The sequence below is a fragment of the Triturus cristatus genome, chromosome 12 (assembly GCF_964204655.1).
Source record: "Triturus cristatus chromosome 12, aTriCri1.1, whole genome shotgun sequence".
NCBI classification, from domain to species: Eukaryota; Metazoa; Chordata; class Amphibia; order Caudata; family Salamandridae; genus Triturus; species Triturus cristatus.
In genome coordinates this window covers 162,880,906-162,905,698 of record NC_140595.1, presented here as the reverse complement: position 1 = coordinate 162,905,698, position 24,793 = coordinate 162,880,906, and the positions used below count along the sequence as shown (strand labels likewise).

The window sequence follows — 24,793 nt, the reverse complement described above, 5'->3', positions numbered from 1 at the left end:
TGATGTTTGAGGCACTTCGTGCTTACGCCTTCATAACTTTTTTCTACAACATGGATCCAAGCCAAATTTTTTTTGCCACATTATGAGAATTCAAAAGATATCTAGGTTGTGTATGATCCCCATATCTAAACTAAGAAAATAACCAAAAGAAAGATTGCTTTTTTGTTAATGGGAAAAACTGGGAGAACAGTGCTTTGCCAGGAAGCATATGAGTTTTCTTATAAAAATGGCATCAAAAGGTTTGCTCTGCTAAGAACCCTATCTTTCCAGCTTTCAGGTTTGACAAAAATCATTTTTAAACACAGTTTTTGCATTTTACTAAGAAGCAGTCAATTTTTCCTATTTTCCTTTTGTGGTTTCTACTTACTTGACGTGCTTGATGGAAACAGATTGAAACCCATGTGTGAACATATAAAACTACATTTCTGAAAAGTAGACACAATTTGGAATTCAGCAAGAGGTAAATTTACCTAGATTGCTCAAGCTTTTCCTGAAGAAACGTATTGTTAAAATAAAAGAAAATGTAAAAAAAAACAAGGGAAGTAACAGAAATAGGTGATCATTCATCTTCATTTATTTACCCCAAAGGCTGAGTTGGAAAACTAATACAACTTTCCATTCACAAGAATATACAGTATTGTTTGGTTGTCCAAAAACACACAATTCCCTGGTCTGATGTGTCAGCTGCAGTTTTTAAAGAGTTTTCATTGTGTATGAGCTATGCTTCAATTAACATGCTAAACTCTAATGAATGAAAAATGGGTATGAAATAAACCTATACATTTTTTTAAATGTGCACAACATACTGAGTTTACAATTAGTGGTAATTTACATAACTTTGAATTTGAGGTTACCTATATTATCAAATGATTAAGACAGCATTACACAAAATGTATTCTTTCTTGTTTACTGGCTGATATTTAGCAGCCAAAAATTGAAGATTAATTCAGGTGATAATAATTTATGCTGTACTATTTCCAGATAAAATCAATACCACACATGCGTGAGTGGGCCTATTTCCAGTGACAGTAAATACCCAAAAAACCAATGTGGAAAATACCATTTTTGCCAAGAAATGCATCCCATTTTGGGGATGTGGGTAGCACAGTGGTCGGGGTTTGGCCGCACCCAGGCAAACCTACTACACCCAGACATTTCCGAAAGCTAGACACCAAGGGAAGCCAGGGTGGTGTGACTTGAGTGGATATTATTACTCTTTCCTACCAGGAATGCCCAGCAAACAAAAAAAATGGATAAAATGACACATTTTCCTCACATTTCTTTGAGGGAAATTTCCATAATCTGCTAGGAGGTACAACATTTCTACCACCGAGGGCTCCCACACTACAACCTATAAAAAAATGTTAGCCCGCTTGTGTGCTCTCAACCACTGTGCTCCAGCATGCCCTAGGTGTACAATTAATATCTAATTATGTATGTACTATTGACTGCGCTGCGTCTTTGTCTTTTCAAACAAGTGTATTTGCTTAAACCTCCGCCCATCGTCCCACACGTTCCATAGACATCCTCTGACTTCCAAGTATGTGTGTTGTATATACACTGCCAGAGAGGAGGACGGCTTACATGTGACTCTCTCAAATATATTACCGCTGGAGAACTGTAATTGTAGCACAGAACTTTGTTCCAGTATTGTATCGTTCATTGATTTTCCAGCTCATCAGTTACAGTACAAAGCAGTGCACTGTAAACAAAAGAACACTGAAATGTCTCACTTACAGTCAGCTACAGAACCAAAGTGCTGCTTAATAAATCTAAAATGAACCTAGTAGAAGGTTAAACAAAGTTACAGCAGCTGAAACTTGGACAAATGTCAGCAGCATCAATATAATGCTCTAAAAAGAGCACATTTCACTTTGAGGACTCTTGTCATAAAACATGCAGAAAAGATTATGGTAATAGCCTCCTGGAGCAGTTCTGAAGCATTTTCGGCTTATTGGCAGAATTGTGGTCACCCAAAATGAAGATAGTCAGGTATGTAAAAATATCACAATTGCATGGATCTATGAAGGATCTAAAGATGTAAAAGTATGCGTCAAAGAGAAACCTTACATGTATTTTGGACCTCAAATACTAAAGTAAACAGAAGGCCTCCAGGATATAATTACTTCTTATCTTACACAAAGACCTTACCAACCCTGAACAAACTTAATTGATTCAAACAGATATTCTGGTGGGAAGGACAGGGACTATGAGCAGAAAGACATACCTGCATGAATAGGTTAAATCGGGGATCCTCCTGTTGTTTGGTTTTGATTAACTCAAGGGCATTAAACCGATAACAGTAAAACTTTGCAGCTTCCTGCTTTATCTCCTCTCCAGCAGACCCATCAAACTAGATAGATAAAAAAAAGCCATTAACCAGAAATTCAGCAAATGCTCAAAGCTTTCATTTTTTTTGTTTTTAGTCCTCACATATGACAGTAGGTGGGAGGTACATTTCGAGAGCCACCAGGTGAAATTAAAACATCTGAGGGTTTTGACATCCTTCGTTTTAGCCTCCTTCACACAACTTTTAGACAGTTTATGGGAGCCACTGCTCAACTCCTCCTATGTTGAAGTTTGTCTTTAATCCTTAGACTATCATCAATTAATTAACCAATTCTCTTGAGTTATTAAACTCCCACATTTTTATCCTCTATTTTGTACCATTTACACATTCCATACTGCCAATGTGTTTTGCTGAATCAACCCAATCCGTGTAAGTAGGTAAAGTTTTGGAAATCCATTTACTACAGATTTCCCTGCATGCTATAATTATTAGCATAAAAAGTAACTGAGATTGTAGCTTACCCGTCTTTGGTCAGACCCTCCCAACTTCTAAAATCCTGGAAATAACTAATGGGAGGCTTACCTCTATATCTTTTCTCAATATTTCTGTTAACGCCTTATCTAGTTCATGCCAGAAGATTTGAGTACCAGGACACTGCCATAGAAGATGGACATCATCTGCATTCTACAAGGCACATTTTGAGCAGCATCTCTTTTTCTGACCTCCCAGCTTCGAGAGTTGTTTTGGAGACCAAGAGACCCTGTACATGGTGAACAAATGGTTTCTCCTTAGGGGTGCTTATCTCACCATTGATCATAATGTAGACATAGATAGTAGCCATAGTGGTCGAATTTCTGACGACGGCAGGTCCGCTTTCCATATCTCCTCTGGCAAAGTGGGAGGGCCATCTTCACCTTATACCAGGATCCAGCACCACTTGGCTACTTCCTTTCTATGTATCTGAATACTTTGTAGTTCCTCCTACCATTCTGTTCTAAACCCTATATTAAGTCGTCCTTGAGCCAGCTGGCTAGTTCATAGTATTTCAACCTAAAGAGCCTTTTGTTGGTACTTTTGGATATAACGTCCCAAGTGCTCAGGAAGCGCTCTTCAAACAGCTGGCCCCATCTTTCTATTCCTGCAATCCGTATTGAGGAAGCTAGGACATCTTGTTAGTATGGAGAGGAGATTTCCAATTTGGAGACATATTGCTGTAGTTAGGGATTCCCAAGATTCTTCTGACCTGGGTCCACACTTTACATGACATACTTAGCACTCTGAATCTAACCTTATTAAAGTATTTGGGGTGCCCAAATTTAGAAAGAAAGAAATTACCTTCATCGGGGAGATCTTTGTTAGTGCTCGATAACGCAGGATTACATGTTGATAACTATTTCTTAGTAGAAGTTGTGCATTCTTCAGGTGAAAAGCCCAATAGTATAGCTGAAAGTTCGGGAATGCTATGCCACCTTATATCTTCTTTGTGTGCAGCTTTTTCCAAGCAATTCTAACCGTTTTAATTTGCCCATATAAAACTACTTAGTTCCCCATGAATATTTTTAAACCATTCTGTTTTGAAATGTAAGGGGAGTGTGTTAAAAATAAAAGTGAATTTTGAGAGATCATAATTTTAATTAAATTAGTTTTCCCATGATACAAAAAGTAAGGTATGCCCATAGATGCAGGAGATTCTTGGTTTCCAACATGAGCCTACTAAAGTTTGTGTGCCATTTTATCACGGTCTTTCACCACACGTACTCCTCGGTACCTAATTTCTGTCTTTACTAATGGGTTATCCATTGGACCATTCAAGCTCATGATTTCAGTTTTTTCCTCGTTGACTAGATAGACTGAAACTCTCCCAAAGTTGTTTAATAGGCTTAATATTGTGGGGAAGGATGTCTTAAAATCCTGTACGTAAATTATAAGGCCATCTGCATATAACTCTCTATTTTTAACCCAGTCATGATATTGAAAGGGTAGAATTTCCTGTTCTCCCCTAATCCTTAAACCAAGGGCTCAATATAAAGATTAAACAGTAGAGGAGACAATGGGCAATACTTGTTGAGTGCCTCTTCCTATTTGGAATTGGGCAGTAAGAGAACCTTTGACCAATATCCTAGCTGTTGGAGTGTTATAAATAGATCGAATTGCTTCCAGAAAATTTTCACCTAAACCATTTTGCTTGATGCATTCATATAAAAATAGCCAACTAACTCTATCAAAGGCCTTAGCAGCATCTACCGTTATGATGGTCAGTGGAACATTTGTTACTGTGGCCACATCTATTGCGCTCACCAAATCATTGGTGAGCTTGTAGAGCTGTCTGTGTTTCATAAAGCCCTTTTAGTTTTCTGGACAATATTTCCTATTACTTTGTCCAATCTCTTAGTATTTGTGTCTGTATCTTTTAATCGTTATTAAGCAATGATATTGGTCTATGCGATTCACATTTAAAAAAAGATTTCCTAGGCTTTAAGATTATTGCTATTGTCACTTCATAACTTCAAAACAGGGCTGAGTTCCTCTTTTAAGGCCTTTTATAGCTCATTTAGAATGCCATCAGGGCCTGCACCTTTCCCTTTTTTAACCCTCTAAGAATTTCTATCTACTTCTAGTGTAGTAATTTCTTGATTAAGATAGAGCTGTTTGTCCTGATCTGACCTAGGAAGAGTGTCCTCCTTTAACCAACTCTCTATTTCTTCTTTTAGTGCTGTTGAATTGTCGGTATGTAAATTTCAGAAAAAAACCGCAAACATCCTCCCAATATCAGAGTCCTCTGAACATCATTCTCTGGTGCTGTTAATTTCTACTTCCTCAATCATATTTCTAGCGCTTTTTTGCCATGTCCTCCAAGCCAGAATTTTCCCAAAACTTTCCCCGTATTTATAATGTGCTAACTTTCTGGCATTCCACCTACTCTGCACCACTCCGTCTAGATATTCTGCCAAACAAACCCTTACAGTCTTTGAAGTTATCTTGAAGGTTTACTTTTACACGGGCGTCCTTACAACTTGCCAGCTGTTTATGAATTACTCCTATTCACAGCTTTTACTCTCTAACCTTATTGTTACTTTCTTTCCTTCTATGTGAAGCATAACTAATCAGTCTCCCTCGAATAAAGACTTTATAAGCATCCTATATAACATGAAAGGTGTTTTCATTTAGATCAAACAACAGTAGCTCTTTTCAGAGTGTTTATAATCTCCTGCTCTCCTAATAATGCTTTATCAAAGGTCCATTTGGACGGAATTGAGGCACTTGAGAGAGAGAGTTCCAGTCTAACCACAGCATGATCTGAGAGATGCTCTGGTTGATGGATTATCTTTCTTATCCTATTCCCTAACTTCATATCTATAATAAAAGTCTATTCTTTAGGCATGGCCATATTTCTTGTTCTGATAGGTATATTCTTTCCTCATACCCGCCCTCTGTGGCCAAACATCTATTAAACCCAGATTTTTCGTCAAATGGTGTGCACACTCTCTCATCTATGGTGAGTTGACCAATGGCCTAGTGGTAGATGTATCTAGAACTTGGTCTAGTAGTGTACTAAAATCTCTGCCAACAACTATGTAGTTCCTTATATCAGCTAGGTGTTTGTACAGCTTCCTAAGCGGGGTTGGGTCATCTACATAAGGATCATAGTACCCAAAAAATTAATAGTTTATGCTGTAAATTTTGACATTAACGATTAGCCTTCTTCTCCCAGGATCTGCTATGAACAGGGATGGTTCTAGGATTTTCTGAGCCCCGGGCAGAAAGGGAATGTGCAAGGCCCCTCTAATTTACATAAATGAGACCTTTAGGGCTCCGAAAGCTGCTTTGTGCAGACTCCTCCTGGGCCGCAGCGACTCCTCTCAGTCACCCACAGGCACCTCTTTTACAGCTCCTATCGAGCTGAAGGTGTGAGAATTGCTTGGGGGCTGAAAGTTAAAACCATGGGGCGCTTAAGTGCTGACAATGGGCGTCTCGCAGTGTCTCTGAATGGGCAGCCGGGCAGGAGGCCTAATTGCAGGACAAACCTGCAAAATGTGTCTCCTTGCAAATGGAACAAGAGGAAGTGTTCCCAGAGGCAGCTCCTCCACTAGGGCGGAGGAACATCACCCCACTGCTTTCTCGCAGTGCGAGAAGCAGAGATAAAAAATTCTAAAACTACCATTTTATGCTTCTGCTTCTCGCACTGTGAGAAAGCAGAAGGGTTTGGTTGGGGGCGGGCAGGTGGGCGTATCTGCTCTAGGGCAGGGGAGGAGTGGCTTGCCCACTACTGAAGGCGCTGACTGGTTGGTCGGCCATCTGGGGCCGACCAAATCAGTCATGCGCACTCTGGCTTTTCTACTTGTAGGTAGCATGCAGCCTACATGGAGAAAATAGCCTCCCCATAGGCGCTTGGCTGGGCGCTGTGCCGACCAATCGCGATGCTGCCATTGAAGTGTTGTGATTGGCTTAGGGGAGGGGAGGAAGGTTGCCTGCTTCCTGTTCCTGCCGGAGTCAGGAAAGCAGGAGCAGACTGAGCAGTGAAGACGTGGGACCTGGGAAAGGTATGTTTTAATTTTTTTAAATTATAATTTTACCCCCCCACGTGACCCCCCTTTCCTTTGTGACCACTTGCCCATCCCCCCACCCCACGCCTGCCCCCCACCCATGAGCCATGCCGGCAGTGACTGAGTGTCCCCCTCCCAAGGGCCTCCCCATACCATCCCTGAGAGGCCCTCCTGTAAACCCAATTCCAAAGAGACACCTTTCTTTCAGTTGGATCGGCAGGGGCACAAGTAGATTCTTCCCACACTGCCCATGCCTAGAGCCAGCCCTGGCTATGAAGCTCTCCAACCTGTCTTGTGCAGAGTTTTTTTAAAAAATCACCACCCTTTTCACATTACAAGATTGATTGGTGCAAGCACATTTTTTATACCATTTATGTCTCTTTAAAATTTCCCCCCATTCTTCTTGACGTAAGTCTGTTTCCTGGAGTATTTTAATGTCATTATCAGAAAGCTTCAGAATACCCTTACAAAATGTATGCTCCAGGTTAATACCCTTATGTTATGAACCTTCCTTTCTTCCTTTATCATTTCCCTGATAATTCGAGCCTAACCTTTCCCAATCCATCTCAGAATCCCTGTCATAAATGAGGACTACAATTTGTTGTTTTTGGTTTTTTCCCACAGGCTCACCACCCTGTGCTTAGTAAAACTACTATCTGCCCTAACCACGTGTGACCCCCGCCCCTAGCTTGCCCCTGCCCAACCCCACTGGGGAACACTCCCTGTATCCAAAAAAAGTATAGTACTTCATACCACTTGGGCTTCTACTCTCCTGTTTATTTTCTATTTATTTTGCTGCATTTTTATCTGGTCTATTAGAACGTCAACCTCCGAATTCCTTTATATTGTGCATCTTGTTGTTCCACATGACTCTTAATGTCATTTGGAATTTTCAACTACAGATTTGCACTCGGCAACTTCAGGTCCTGAATGTGTTTCCCTAACTCCCATTGCCGATTTTGAAGAACTTTTGCTATATCCGATCTTATAGAGAAGGACCAATCATTTTTTAAAGCTTTTGCTTTCAAAGTTTCTGTAGGAATTAGCTCTTTTATTGCATAAGTACAGAAGTTTATTAACATTTTAGTGTATTTCTCTCTGTTTGGGCTTCTTTTAAATTGATCCTAATGCACCACTCTGTGTGTCCTGCTCGAGGTCTGTGATGTCTACCATTTTAGTCTCAAGCTTTTCACAGGCTTCCTGTCTGTTAGTCTATTTGCGCTCTGAAAACTGCAAGTTTGGCTTTAATCTCTTTCGAAGGTGTTAGTAGTAAGGAGCCCTTATCTATTTAATCTATGTTTTTGGGTGTTCCCATCTTCTCTTCGTGAGGGGTCAATTGAAATTTCCTCTACGGAATTATCCCCCAGTGGGATCCTGAGAGAGAACCTGAAATCGATCTAAATGAGAGAGACCTGGCCCACCTACCGGAGTAGGCTGAGTAAGTGGGTTAAATTACTTGGGTCCATATTTTGCATAATTGCAGGGCAGATCGATTTAGTTGGATTGGCCTGTGTTTGAAAATCTTTTTTAAAGTGAGATCTTAAAGACAGTGTGATTTTGATTTTCCCTCCTGGTGCGGCTGCGGTATCTCTAATAACTTTGTGATCTTTCTGTTTCCCTGGCTGGAACAGAACCTGTTCTGGAATAGACACAGAGAGAGATTTTGTGGAAGTGGCAATGGGGGTGGGGGGATAAATAATCACCCTGCTGTGCTGCTGATCATCAAACCCTCTCCCTTTACTGTGCAACAAACCTGGGCCTAGCCAAGCATTTCTTAATGTATTTCTATTTTTACCTGCGGCTCCTATGGCATCCAGATCTGTGTATTTTGTAGAGACCTGGAGCTCTTTTATTTTTACTTGTGTTCTTCCCTGCGGCAGCAGAGCATTCAACGCATACTAGGAGGAGGGACTGTCAATTTGCCCATTGTGAGAAGCTGCCCTGGTATATGATGTCCATTAATGTAAGTGGGCACCTTGCACCAGTCCAGACAACCCTTATGATGATTTAGGATGTCTCAGATAATCTTAGAAAGCTATCCAAGTGGTAGCTGTGGAGAGCATCCCTCAGGCTTAGTCTTGAAGGAGTGTAAAGCAGCTTGTTTTACCAGAGTGCAATCTTATAGTATAGATTAAATGAAAAGGAACCACACAAAGTATGTATAAAAAGAAGTATTTATTATAGAACACTCTCTAGTACCTTACAGTATCTCCTACACAGATATAGACACAAAGCACACAATATAAAAGCAAAGAAATCACAGTAAATAGCACTAATACACAGTGGGCCCCGGGGGGACCAAACCATGTACTAAGAAAGTGGTATAAGAACCACGACTCGAGTCAGGACAATGTCGAGAGGACGTAGAATTGCTGAGGACCCACAGAACCACCCAAGGTAAGCAGATAGGGACCCCACGGAGAGCGTGTGCAGTGTGAGAACACAACCTCGTGCTCTATACAAGTCTATGTGCAAGTCGCGGTTGGAATTTTAAATATTAGGGACCCTTCCCAGTGGAACCTGAAGAAACCCTGTGAAGGACAGAAGGTTGGAGAGCCACCCCACCCGTTGATACTATGGTACCCAAGTTGCCTATCCTAGGGAAGCTGGGTGCATAGGTGTGAAGGGGCGTCGGAAACCGCCGTTAAACTCAATGGAGGACTTCAGGAAAGTGCCGCTACTGGAAGAAGAGAAAGTGTCTAGAGGAATTCAAATGTGGATTCTTGATGAGAAGTACCAGAAAGCAGAGGGAACAGAGTCTATGTCACTCAGGGGTGTCCAGGAGACTTGGAAGACGAATGCCCTCCAATGTCGGGTGCTTCAGGAAGAATGATGGTGACCTTGACTCTGCAGCTGCGAGGACCAGGCAATGCTGAGGACAACCAGGACCCACATAAGAGCTGTCCCTCATAGCATGTCGAGTGCTAAGGGTCCAGAGTCCGGCGAGAACACCAACAAGCCTTGGCAAATGCAACCTATGCAGGAAATCAAGAAGGTGCACAATTGGGACCAGCAAGGCCTAGGAGACTCACCACAAGCAGGGGCGTCAGGGCAGACCCTGAGCACTCAGGCGAGCCCACTGAAAACAAAGCTGACCCTCAATTGGACCCACAGGCCGGAGGCACAAGAGTCGCGAGAAGACCTCGAGCAGTTCACCAAAAGGAGCAGACCACAGTGCCCACGAGGCAGTGCGGCTGAAGATCTTGGTGCAAGAAGTTGCCGAAGGTTAGGGTTACTTCGTGCCCAATGCACTTTTCGCAAAGTTGCCAACAAGCACAGCGGTTCAGTTAATGCAGCCCCCACGAGGGATTCTGACCTCATACTTGGTGAGAGGGCAGCTTGGGCCTCGGGAGACGTAGATATCTCCCACCTGTGTTGTTGAACCCTTCGGAGTCTGCAGGAGCTCGGGATCAGCAGACCGGTCAGCAGTGCTGAGGTGCCTGCGAATGCAGGGAAGTGACTCCTTCACTTCAAGGGAGATTATCTTCAAATGTCTTGGATGCTCCACAGGTCCTGCATGGATCCTGTATGGTGCACTGGCACAGACGATGCAGCAGACTGAAAGGGAGATGAAGTCAGGCCCAAACGAAGTCCAGAAGTCCAGAGTGCCCAGACAGTAGAAGTGCAGTGGTTTCAGTTCTGAATCTTCTCCACAACAAATCTAGGGGCCTACACCCAGGTAAGCCCTAAAGTACCCTAAGGAGAGGGTTGGTAAGATTGAGGGGACCCTCCCAGGGGAGGTTGTGGACAGGGCGGATGTTACACCCATGTCCTTTGTCCATTTCCGCACCAGCGTGGGAGCCAACGGTTGCCAGGACCGGTTTGAACTCGACAATGCATAGGGACACCAAATGTGCCCCTCATGCAGTCTTTCAGTCACTGGCAAGCACACCCACTCAGCCCTAATACACTGAATCCTGTCTGGGAGGTGGTCACACCTCCCTGTGACAGGATGCCTATTGTTCTTTCGTCCCCTGCATGAGCTTGGCTCAGCAGCAGGAGGGCAGAAATGTGTCTCTCATCGGCAGCAACCACTTTGTGCTGTTCGGGACTAGAAGGCTGGTACCAGGAACACTGAGAGCCTAACGGAGGGCTCTCTCAGTGCTTGTAATCATACCTCCCACACCGTTTATGGTGTGGGGGTATGATTCCAACATGTTTTATACCAAACATGTTAGGATTTGTTGCGGCCGTTTTCGAGATGGTCATCGTGCGATCACACGATGCCCCTCTATATAATGCATGGCTGCTTCAGTGACAACCTGGGAGAATGGACTCTGTAGGCTGCAGGGGTGTCCTGCTCATGCATGGGCACCCTCTCACTTAACACCAAGCACCCTGCCCTCAGGATTGTGAAGGGCTACTGGAAGGGTGCATTATAGGTTTTAAGTGCAGTGACCCTTAGATATAGTATGTATGTATACGATTTGTAAAGCACCAGAATGGCCCCCGAAGGGGTATCTCCACGCTGCAGAAAAAGGGAATGCCAGGTCAGAGTAATTAGTATCAGATCAGTTCTGTCTTTAGGAGTTTCTTAAAGAGAAGGAGATTGGTGCACTTACGTAGCTCAAAGGGCAAAGAGTTCCAATATTTTGGAGCCAAGTAGGCAAAAGGTTTGCCCCCAGTTTGAAGTTTTCTGAAGCAGCGGACAACAAGTAGAACCTTTTCCCTCTGAACGCAGAAATCTGCCAGGAAGGTAGAGCTTCATTTTTTCCACCAGATAGCTTGGGCTTCTGCCATGAAGTGCCTTGTGGAATAAGCAGCAAATTTTGAACTTAATTCTCTGGCGGATGGGAAGCCAGTGAAGCTGCTTTAGCAATGGCCTAGAAGATGTTCTGGGAGGCATATTTAGAGTGAGGTGAGCTGCTGTATTCTGAATAACCTGCAATCTATATAGAAGTGATTCATTGGCCAAAGCATGGAGAGCGTTACAGTAATCGAGATGGCTCCTAACCAAGGCCTGAATCAGGGTTCTGTGTACTGATAAAGGAAGCATCTGGAACACTCTACGGAGCAGACTCAGCATGTGGTAGCAGGTACCTGAGGTGGCCATGACTCGGTCTCTCATAGATAGAGAGTGATACAGTTGGACTCCCAGGTTTTTAGCCATAAGCTTCGGGATAGGAGCTGTTCCCAGCCCGGCGGGCCACCTGTCAGGGGACCAATTCTTCTGAGCAGTGCCAAACAGCAAAATCTCAGTTTTGGCAGCATTCAGCTGGAGGAAATTATCTGTCATCCAACCAGCTATTGCTCGCCTGCCCTCAGCAAAAAGACGTTTGGTTGAGTCTTTATTATTATCGAAAGATAAGAGCAGTTGGGTATCGTCTGCATAGGAATGGCGAGTAAACCCATGTTCTCTGATGATTTTTGCATGGGGGCCACATGCACATTAAACAGGGTGGGGCTAAGGCAGGAGCCCTGGGGTACCCCTTTGGTGAGCTTCAGGGTGCGAGAATAAAAGGGACCCAGGTTAACAGTTTGAGTGCGGTGGTCCAATATAGTTTCAGTGCACTGGTTCTATATTGTAAACATATATCTTTCGTAAGTGGGGCATGCACCAGCTTACACAGGCTGCAATGGCAGGCCTGTAGTTCAATTTTGAATGGTCTCTCATGGGTGGCATAATACATTTAGCAACCCATGGGAGACCTCTCGGGTACCTATGCCCTGGGTACATGAGTACCATATATTAGGGACTGACAAGAGTACCTCAGTATCCAATCTGGGATGCACAAAAGTACTGAACACAACAGTTTAAGGAGAAAGCAGATAGACTGGGGTCCTGATTAGCAGGATCCCAGACAGACTAGTCAAAAACAGTATCACATCAAACAAAAAGTGGGGGTAACCATATGAAGCAGATCCTACTTTCCCACACCCATACCATCTCATTATTCCACAGCTCAGAGATAAGTGGAATTAATTTAATGCTATCACCACATTATGGTATTATGTGCCGGAGATGCAGGAGCTCCTGGCCTGCGAACTAGCTGGCTGCAATGTTCCGCCTCCTTTACTTCTTCTTCTATCATGCTTAAAGCTTTCTGCCCATCCAAGTGTTCTAGTGGATTCAATTCTATGGAAGTGTTAACCAAGTATATTCTTCTAAAAAACAAATGTAACTAAACAGATCAAGGGTTCATGTCTGACAATATAAAAATCAAACTACATATCACAATTACTTTGTATGTGCTTTTAGGTGCAATGTAAAAACGAAACATACACATCCAGCACCCTAATGCAGAATTGATACAAATACAGCAAGTGCAAACATTGTGCATGTTAGATAGAAGTGTAATGTAAATGCTCAATGTAAATTAAGCACAACTGGAATACAAATAAAGTTTTGGGCTCATTATGCAATATCACAAATATATCTGGCAACTGGTCTTAAATGTGTGCAAACTAATTTAAAGTCTAACTCAAAATGAGTAAAGGCTACAAAACAAAGATGCATAAAAAGCATTTGAAATCCAAGGTAGAGAGAACTATCACCTCCCCTGCCCACACACCATGTTTGCATCTCAGACATCTGAGGAATCCAGATATCTAGCCCATTACTGGAGGTCAACTGAGCTTGATCTCCCAAACAAAAGTTGAATGCATCTTTGTAAACATATCCAAATAAAAATGCAAGTTGCTAAAATGAGGAATGACAACAACAAAGTGACAACATTGATCTGCAAATCAATTTTGACCACAAAATAATTAGAAACATACACTTTGGAATTTTAGAATTTTGGGGGGGGGCGCTAGGTGGTGCCAGACCAAGATGGCCGCACCGTAGCGAGGCTCTGGGAGCCTGGTCTGAATATCCGATAATTATCCGCAATTCGCACAGTCCCCGTGCGATAAGACGATACGCCTGAGTAAAGTGGAGGACCCGCCACCCTCGGTGCAAGTTGCAGCCCAATCGGACGTGGAGCGGAGACGTGGTGGCTCTTGCGGATTGGCTGGGAGCTGGACGGCTGGTCTCCCTGGAGCGGCGGGCCGGGTGCAGGCGCTAAGTGAGCCCGGGGCGCCCACGAGGACCGAGGCCGCGGATCACCGGAGGCGGTCGAGGAGCGCGGCGCGTTGGCCAGCTGCGCGCGGTGCTGCTCCGGCCCCGCCTGCCTCTCGCCTGAACAACACGTCCGGAGGCCTGGTTGGTCGTGTGGGGTGCCGCGCTAGGCCTGGAGAGCTCTGCCGGCTTCTCTCTGGATTCCCTCATGCGCCATAGCGTCACGGGGACGCTCCCCGCGTGTGGAGTCTTCTGGACCTTTGGGGGAAGCTTGAGGACTATCCAGAGGATCCCGTCTGTCATCGGAGGGGGTGAGTGCCATGCTGATGTGGATTTAGGGGGTGCATCTTTGCCCACGTTTTGCTACTTAGTACTTATAGGCACACCCCCTCCCCCCCGCACCAGGGCACTGAGTACCGCTGGCCATATGTCCCGGACCCTCTACAACATATAGGCAGCATCTCTAGAGCCACTACACGGCTCCGGGCGCTCCCCCTCTCCGGAGCACCTCTTAACTCTGATAGCACGCTTGGAGGCACCGTAAAACCCTGGGTGAACCCCATCACGGCGTCTGCGGACCTGTTGGCGCACCCCTCCCCTTCCCTGGGGCTATTCGTGACTCTGGAGGCACATCTCGAGGTGCTACACGCTCCGTACGTCCCCCCGTGGCCGCTGCGTCGCTTGGGCCGCCCCCCCTTCGCTGCACGGACAATTGCATCGCCCAGAGATTGAGGGAGTGAGACGCAGTGTCAGTCACTGGGCCTCTGGCACTCGGGAGGCGGACCGCGGGACTGGCGGGAGGCTGCCTTGCACGGCCACACCGTGGATCGCTGGCCCTGGCGGGGGCTTGGGGTGCGGAGTGAGGCCTGCTCCCCTCTCGTTTGGACGCCGACTTACCCCCATAGTTTCCGGAGGGGCGACGGGGAGCGGCCTGCGGTGACTTCCTTGGCCCCGCGGCGACGGGAGTCCTGCGTCAACAGCTATACTACGCGGCTCGGGAGGGAGAAGGCCATCAAACAACGGGCAGTGACCACGATACATCAGATACCCGGACGAGCCGGCGCGGGCCACCGGGATGGGGAAATCGGACGGGCGGCAACAACGGCTCCACTTTGAAACTAAGAAAGGGGGCACCCGCTCGGCGGCGGAGGAGCCCCCCGAGCAGGGGCAGGAGCGGCCGACCAGCCAGGCAGCAAGTCCGGACGATGAAGTCAAAGAGATGCTGAAAATGCTGCAGCAGAGTATGAATGGGCTATCGGGGAAAATGGACGCGATGCATAACAGGCTTGACTTTCTCGTCTTAAAGGTCGATAAACACGATGAACAGCTGAAAGAAGTTGAGCAGCGCATTTCTTATAACGAGGACCGCACAGGTACTATGGGCAAACAACTAACGCAGATGGACCGCCTCCTGAAAGCAATAGCGGCAAAGAACGAGGACTTGGAGGCCCGTAGCAGCCGGAACAATATACGCCTTACCGGGATTCCTGAGAGTGCCAATACCGGACGGATGGAAGACTATGTAGAGAGACTCCTCATAATGACGTTTGGCGCGGAGGCCTTCTCGTCCCATCTGATTGTGGAGAGAGCCAATAGATCGCTTGGCCCTCGGCCGCCGCCGGGCGGGCCGCCTCTGCCTATTGTGGCACGCATACTCAATTATAGAGACCGGGACGTTGCTTTGAGGAGGGCGAGAGAGCAGCAACATTTGCAATTTGAGGGCACTGCGTTCTCCATATTCCCGGACTTCACCATGGCAGTTCAGGAGGCTAGACAGAAATTTGTAACTGTCAAACAAAAACTGCGCAAAGCCAGCATTGAATACGCCCTACTGTATCCCGCGAAGTTGCGCATCAAGCACCAGGAGCGCGCGATCCTGTGCACAAATCCTCAACAGGCGGAAGAGTTCCTTAAGACCCTGCGGCGCCGCTCACCGAGCCATGCCGCGGATACTGACGACTCGCGTCCCCCTTCGCCTGCAACTGAAATGCGGGGAGGAGAGTGACCATCTGCACACCCATGCATAAGAATTGCCTCCGCTGCCGGAATGGCAGTGGCACAGAGACCTGAGGTGAGAGGGAGATGAGGGGGTGGCACTGAGGACTCATGTCTGGACACGATTGGACTGCCACTCTGCATGGTATGCGGGCGGGGGGCATCGGAGTACAGTCCCTCAGAACAAAGGTATGGGATGGTCCTCTGGCGCTACCCAAATATGAATTCGATGAGCTAAGGGGAATGTGCGAGTATTGGGTTATAGCCAGGTCCCCTCCCAACACTCCCTCTCTGGGCTCCTGCCTTGGTGGCGGGTTGTAGACCACCATAGTGGAGGGGTGAAGGGAGGGATATCTGGGTCCACAGGCGCCCCCGCCATGGGCAGTCCCCTACAGGGTTGGAATGTTATGGTTGTACAGTTGACCCACAGGTTGCGGTCGTCAGGGAGTTGGGAGGAGGGGGGGAATATTGTTGCCGGCACAGTTGGGGTGCTGTTGTGGGAGGGTAGGGGCGGAGTACATGGGTTGTTAACATGTTGGGGGGGGCGGGACGGAATCAGCAACTGCTCAGTCGACTACAGCTGTAGTCACATTCTGAAGACATGGTACCTTTACACGTGGGATGGGGCCGGCGCTAGGAGTTGGACCCCTGTGTGTCAACCCACGGCGCACGCACATTGCGGTACACACGTGCCCCACGCGCTGACTAAATTGAAATTACTGACCTGGAATGTTAGAGGGCTAGGGGACCCCCGTAAGAGGTGCCAGATTCTTTCATACCTCGATAGGCACAACATTGGTATAGCGCTCCTACAGGAAACACACATGGACCCTAGGGGCAATCCGACATTTGGGAGCTAATGGGCCTCTGATCGAGTGTTCTCATCATACTCCACATGCGCCAGGGGCACAGTGATACTCGTAAAACGTAACACTCCGTTTATATGTGCGGGAATGAAGGGAGGTAGGGATGGGAGGAGCTGTATGCTGTGGGGCACGTTGGGTACGCAGTCGTTTGTGATGGTGAGCTGCTACGGTCCCAACACAGACGACCCCGATTTTTTACACTCACACTGGGGACAGATCACAGAAGTGGGAGCCACACATGTACTATGGGCTGGAGATTTTAACACGGTTAGCGACCCCCAGACGTACAGGTCCAGCGCGCTACCGCACCACTACACTCGTAGTCAGGCTGCGATGGCTGGGCTCCTCACACACGAGGGACTTACTGACCTCTGGCGACACACTCACCCGGTGGTGAGGGAGGGTACAGGCCTGGTCAAGGCTGGATTACTGGCTGGGTTCTAGGGGGATGTGCCACTGGGTCTGCGCGGTGGACCACCTTGCACGCACGTTCTCTGATCATACCCCAGTGTGTCTTACATTGGAGATACCGAACCTGATTGCTAGTCCCAAAAGCCGGCGACTGGTCCCTGAGGCACTCCTTGATGAAGTTTTTAAATCTGAGCTAGAGGAGGAGATCGTGGACTTCTTAGCCCGCAACAAGGGGACGGTAGCACTAGCGGGCACGCTATGGGAGACCTTCAAGGTCACAATCAGAAGCACCTGTAGGACAAAGAGCTTCGGGGTCTTGAGAGACATACGTCGGCGTCTACGCCTGCTCGAAGGTCAACTTAAAATACTGGAGGCTGATGTCTGGCGAGAGGACTCGGGTGAGGGGAGAGCTAAATTGCGTGACACAATCTCTCACTATATTTCCACGGCTGAGCGAGAGGCAAGGTTTAGAGGGAAATATGTAACCGCCAGACGCTATGGAGAGGGAGGCAGGCCAGGGCGCGCACTAGCCCGCGATATCAGACGACCACGGTACACCAACTATGTGCTGGAAATAGAGGATGCGCATGGGGATAGACACAGAAATGGCCTTGAGATATTGAGTACATTCAAGACATTCTACGAATCGCTGTACACGTCAAAAGGGGTGAACACGACGGATTTTTTGGCCTTCTTTGGGGATATCACCTTAGGGTATCTTAGTGGGAGGCAACGGGAGTTTTTAGCTGCCCCATTTACGCTGGATGAGATTCGGGAAGCAATTGCCCAGTTAGCGTCCGGGAAGGCGCCCGGGTCTGACGGTCTTCCGGTAGACTTCTACAAATTATATACAGACCAGCTCGCACCGGTGTTGCTGGAGGTATACTCGGAGGCGCTGGAGGCGCAGATATTGCCTGCCACAATGAGGGAGGCCCATATCATATCTTTGTTGAAACCCGGGAAGCCCCCTCATCAGTGCGACTCCTATAGGCCTCTATTGTTAATCAACGTGGACGTCAAAATTTTAACTAAAATGATAGCGAATCGACTTAATCTCCTCATGGATAAGCTGGTGTTGCCGGACCAGGCAGGATTTATCCCTGGGAGAGCAACGTCTCATAATTTGCGTACTCTCTTCTCTATCATGCATCAGGTGGCCCCGCACCTCCCCCTGGCTGCTATTTTCTTAGACGCCACTAAGGCGTTCGATTCGCTTGAGTGGGACTATCTGCATGCGGTCTTACGCAACATGGGGTTCCCGGTGGGTTTCTCCGCTTTGATTAGACTGCTGTACAACGCACCAGTGGCTAAGGTACTGATAAACGGCCACACCTCTGACGCCATACCACTCTCCCGAGGTACCAGACAGGGGTGTCCGTTGTTATTCGCACTGGCTATGGAACCATTGGCGGCGCGGGTGCGGCAGTATCATCGGGACAAGGCGCTCAGCTGCCCCTTACGTCTCATCCTCATTTCGCTATACGCGGACGACGTGACTCTATATGTAAAAGACCCACAGAATAACTTAAATCCGCTTCTGAGAGAGTTTGTGAGGTTTGGGGGGCTCTCGGGTATCCACATCAACTTGGCTAATCCCAGATCTTCCCCCTTACCCCAGCCGTGTCGCGGTTTCACACAGACTTCCCATTGGAGTGGTGCGACTCCACTGTAAAATACCTAGGGGTGCAAGTCTCTGCTGATCGGGAGGAACTCATGAGAGACAACTATGGCCGGGCGATAGAGGCACTGAAAGACACTATCACAAGGTGGATCGCCCTGCCCCTGTCCATTGCGGACAGAATATCCCTGATCAAAATGGTAATTCTACCAAAAATGCTTTACTATTTCACAAATATCCCATACCATCCGGGGAAAGTCTTTTTCGCTACCCTGCGCACTGAACTCCTGCGGCTGGTGTGGGGAGGGAAGCAGGCCCGTATCAGGTGGGACGTTCTGGCTCGTTCATATGCGGCAGGAGGCCTTGACCTACCTAAATTTGAATTGTATTATCAGTGCGCCCAGGCACATTACGTGCACTACTGGACGAGCGGCCCGTGATACACAGCGCATGTGGCTACGGAGCACTGGCTCGCTGACCCCGTACCGCTGGCTGGGGCTTTGTGGAGACACATCTCCTATCGCAAACGCAGTCCCGATACTGTTGAGTGCACGGGGCGCGCCTGGGAGTGGATTGTGAAGCAGACAGATGCACCTATGCTGTACTCTCCGCTGCTCCCGCTGGTGTACCACCCCCGCATGCCTCTTTTGCAGGAGGGAGTTTTCATCAAAATGAAGCAACATAGGGGTCTCAATACGTGGGGGGACCTGTATAAAGATGGCAGATTCATCACGCTGCAACAGCTCTGTGATGACCCTCCTCCCACCACAATGGACACCTTCCTGTACATCAGGCTCCGAGCTGGAGTTCAGGCCATTACACCGGATTATCCGCTACAACCGACGGCATCTCCCCAGTTACATGCAGTGCTACGGGCCACGACCGCTTCTCACTTGGTGTCGACCCTATACCGATCGATATACACGGGGACGGAATACGCGCAGTGTGCCGCGTGCAGTAGATGGGAGGAGGAGCTGGGACAACCCTTAACTGATCGGGACTGGCTGTTCAGCTGTAAACAGACAGAGCAGGTGGCTGTTAGCAGCAGGCTCCGTGTCACGCATTATAAGTTCCTCCAGCGCTACTACTATACCCCCGTGAAGCTTCATCGGTTTGGGCTTCGGGAGGACACTAGATGCGACAGATGTAGGGCCGAGGGGGCGGGAATGTTGCATCTGGCATGGGCGTGCCCCTCTGTGCACGCCTTCTGGACCTTGGTGTTTGACGCGGTGGGGAAAATGATTGCCACCCCCCTGCCGCCGACCCCACAAATGGGTATCTTGGGATGCACGGAGAGCATCCCGGCTCCTCATAGAAAATTCGGCTCTTTTTGTCTTCTCCTGGCCAAGCGTAAAGTGGCCTGCAGATGGGGGAGAGGGCGTGCCCCCAAGTTCAAGAGCTGGCTGGAGGATCTGATACGCTGGCAGGAAGAACTCACTCTCTATGCTGACCTCTTGCCGACCGTCTCCAGACCTAGAGACATATGGGACCCTCTAAGGAGGTACCTTCTTCAAACTCCTCAGACACCGGATAACGCCACTGCCCCCACGTCCTGAATAGGTCCAGTGCTGGGGACGCCTGAGGCTCGGCGCGGGGGAGGGGTGCGGGATCCTTACCGCCGGGACTCTGCTGCGCTTACGGACTGCTGCCGCTCCCATGGGTTCCCCTGGATACTGTAATGTGTAATTGACATGGATATGTGTGTGCCGAGTGGTGCCTATTCCGGAGCACGAGCCGCGGGGCGGCTGCTGCCCTCTCTCGTCACCGGGGACCTACATGACTACAGGTCGGCGGGGGCCATAACCCTGCATGGGAATCGTAGCTGTACTCCTTTTTTTGTTTTCTGGTGGGTACACTGTGGGGCCAATGATTGTGCTGAGCTGAATTTCATATTGCCTTAGCGTTGTTATGATTATGTGTTCTGACGCGGCCGGCCCTGATGGGTTGTAGGCGGCTTGCTGTGTGTTAACTGCAGAATGTCATACTCTATGCCTAATGTGCACTGCTGATGGCCTCGTCGGGGTTGTAGGCGAAAGATGGCTGTGTCAGACTTGTGTTCTTCAATAAAGGTTTTGGAAGAAAAAAAAAGGAATTTTAGAATTTTGAAATCTGAGTTCTTTGCATACTGTTAATTCATTTTTGCAAACTGTTAACAAAGAGAGTTGTAATTCCCTTATTCAACCCTTGGTTTCCAAACCAATACTGCTCCCCATCTTTTCCCCAAGGTTCCAGTAGGCAGAGTCTGCCAGGGAGGAAGCTAATGGGCATCTTGCCCATGGCCTGCCAGGGATCTGGATTGAGGCTATCATGACAACATCAGTGGTAGAGAGGGGGTAAGTCTGAACTTCCTTTCAGCTCAGCCCACTCTTCAACAGCCTCTTAACATCGTATTTACCTGGGCAAATGATGATTATTCATGATTTATCAATGGTCCGCTACAGGTTACTATTGTTTGAATGCATGATTGGCCACACATCTGACTGGGTGCAAAACTACAGGCATTAAAAGATTTGATTCCTGCAGTACCTGCATGGGTAGTGAGTGACACTATTCTGAAATAATGTATTCCTAATGTGGACATTAGCTGTCTTTTCCAAAATATCTGTAGTGTTCATTGATTTAGCAGAAATATCTTCTCATACACACATAGAACACATTAGATGTGAAAGTGTATTCCTTCCTTGGGCTGGTAAGAAGGGGTTTGATCTCAAAAAGTAATCAACTATGACATTGCTGAACTATGAAATTGTGCAACCTCAACAATGTGCTTCTTTACATGATTTAAGTTACCAGAACAGGGGAATGAGGATTACAACTTATCTTGATTTATTTACAATTGATGTCAGCAACATTTTACAAATACATATCACAGAGACATAGTGAAAAACAAGTAGATAAAGTAAATTTCTCCACAAAGTTGTTCTTTGCATTAAACAACAATCCTCCATTTTAGTTTGTTCTTTCTTTGCTGTCACTAACTGCTTCTTGAGTACAGTTTTGGAGGGCTTCTGGACATCTTATCAGGAATTTGAGTATCACTAAACTCTTGAAACTAATATTTTCAACTCGCTGGTGTATAGGTATCAGAGTGATAATATATCTAGATAAAATGAATATTCATGTCCTAGGATGCGAAGAAACTGAAAGACCTTACACCTGCTGTACAAGTATAACCCATGATTTTCCATCAATTCAAAGAGTAAGATATGACCCCAGGACAAGAGAAGGAATTTCTACTATTCAGGATAAACTCGATCAAGACTACTTTGAACAAAAATAACTGACATTAATTTTTGTCCTGAATTTACAAAAGGCCTAATAAGTCGGCCTTTCTTCCATACACAACAATTCCCAGAGCTCTGGCTAAGACAGGGCTCATATAAGGACCCATAAAGTGCCAGTGGTACAGACATGGCCTCTATTCAAGTTGACCAGAGGGATTTCAATCTCTTATGGGACTCCCCCTTTTTCCACTGGAGTAATTTATTACCAAATGATCCAAAAGATCAGCTACGTTTGAAAAAAGTCAAGGTCAGACCTTTGCGTATTATCCAAATTTGCATGTAGTCCACTGGCTGAAAGAGTGTTTGCCGTTTACCATACTATTGAGATCCCAGGCATGCCAGCATATGTTGACTGCTCTGAAAAATTATTTGCCCATAATTCATTACACACCTTATGAAGGTGATGATGTGGGCGACTCAAAAGGTCCAAATAGACATCTTTTAATCTAGGGACTATGAACAACGGGGGCCAATTGAACATCTAGGCATTTTTCTCAGGTGCTAAATTGAAGCACATCCCTAAAACAGGAGATTATTTAGGGAGTCCGGGTTTAAGATGCTTTATTTCAAACCGACTTATGAGACAACATTGTTGGTGGTAAATACGCATTAAAGGTGGTGCAATTCTTAGGTCAGAGATCAGGCAGAAGAAAGATAAAACAGAAAGTCAGTCCCATTGGCATGGATTTACAATACTAATTAATGATCCATCAACAATATATTAAGAAAGAGGAATACTAGCATAGATTTATTAAGGTGAATCTCACTCCTTGAGCCAGGCATTAGGATGGAGACCTTTGTGGAGGACAGGGCTGATAATGGATTTATGTTGCTTTTTCAAATGTTTCCTGAGAAATTAATGTGTACAGCAGTCAGATGCAGACACACTTTTCTATACTTTACAGTATTGACTTGGAATACAAGCTTTGACTAATACTAGCAAGGTACGCATCTATGCATTAAATATTGTTGAGTGGATGACTTATTTAGCTTATGCATGTATGCATGAAATCAGGCTTTAGCGTTAACATGCATTTTTGTTTTTGGTTGTGTGCGCACAATTGACAAGTCTTCGGCTCACGATGCTTCCACTAAAACAGGACATTTCCATTCCTGCTGAATGTTCACAGCTGATGTGCTGCAAAGGCTTCTCCATTATTTCTGGCTTAGTATAGCACCCACAAGCTTCCAAGCAAATTCTGAGCAATCAGGTCCCCAACTTCCCCATAGAGATACCAAAGATGGAGCAACATAAAACTGACCTAACTTTGAGAAGGGCAGATAAAAACTGGTTTCTAGGAGAGAGACTGACAGATGGGACAGTGAAATTAAGCCCTTTTGGTTTCAATTTATGCAGGGTTACATGGCTCAGCAGCAAGATACTCTATAATATTAGAATCCCACATAGCAGTTAAGGAATTTTAGATTCAATTGTTATGGATATGCACAGAACAATGTTTGAGGAGTATCTGATATTCTGGCCTACCCTCAACGATATGGCTATAACCGAGTGAGTTGAGAGTGACCATAACCCATTGATTTCTACATTCGAAGTTGTGAAACTAAACGAGGCAACAAACCCCTCCAATTTGACATGCACTAGAGATTTCTTAACCTCCAATGATATGCGACGAGTCAAATGTCCAAGATGGCGGAAAAACAGGCATATTGTCTAATATTACCAGGGATGTTGAGCACGCAACAGTAGAAATGGAGGTGCACCTGCGTAATACACAGGCACCTGATGCCATAACAACTATCCATAATAAATTATTTGGTAAAATGCTAACCTATTTCCTCAGATCCTTTAGAGCTAAGTATAATAGCGTTAAGATACTGCATCTATGGTTCAATAAAGAATGCAAGCAAGCTCTCAAATCTCTAGTAGAGGCCATCAGATTGAAAAATGTAAGCAGTATCCAGAAAGCTAGGAAAAGCTATAGGAAAGCGCAGGACAGTGCTAAAAAGGAATGGGACGAAAACAGATGGCAAAACCTTAAATTGGCGTGCACAAGAAATAACCTCCAACGTTGTTGGAACTTAGTGAAATGGGGTAAGGGTGGACATTCACTACCACCGCAAAATCATGTAGCCCCAGACTCTTGGGTTAAACACTTTGCCAAACAATATGCCAACAATGACGAATATGAAGGTGAGTCTATTACCATTTATGTGTACCCAGCTGACCTGGTTTTCGAGTTTGTAGAAGTAAGAGCTGACCTTAGTGGAATTACAAGGGGGAGAGCTCCTGGCATTTTCAGTATCCCAGCTGATGTCTTTTCACACAGTGAGGATAACTGGGCCAGGTACATCATGTTGCTAGCAAAATCTATTGCTCAAGGTGCTCCCATCCCTGATTAATGGAGCGGTGCGAAGATCATACCAATACATAAAAAGGGCGATAGGTCTCTGCCAGGTAACCATAGGCCCATAAGCCTAATCGATTGAATTCAAAAGGTGGTAACCCACCTCATCCTGGCAAAGATTCAGAGTGGATTGATATTAATGATAAGCTAACCCCCTTCCAGGCCTGTTTTCGTGCAAATATCAGTACAATAGACCAAGGGGTATTTTCACAAGAACGTGTGATAACTACCGCAAGAGTAGCGTAACGCAACTTTCAATTTTGCAGCCCATTGCGGGAAAATAACCCAGTGACAACTTGGGGTTCACAACAAGGCGGTAGCATGCGATAGTCTGCCAAAACCGCGTACAATGTCTGCGATAAAACCACCTCGATGTAGATAAAAACACAAACTACAACGCTAAAAAACCTGCAATGGGT

General features: G+C 46.4%; 1 protein-coding gene across 1 annotated transcript in view; it reads right to left on the bottom strand.

Annotated features, from left to right (window-relative positions):
* The window catches only part of LOC146772980 (rho guanine nucleotide exchange factor 11-like), a 348,342-nt gene that overhangs the window by 187,277 nt on the left and 136,272 nt on the right, over positions 1-24,793 (bottom strand). Inside the window, 1 exon segment of the mRNA XM_085637044.1 lies at positions 2,228-2,353. Within this exon segment, the coding sequence (XP_085493170.1) occupies positions 2,228-2,353 (126 nt within the window).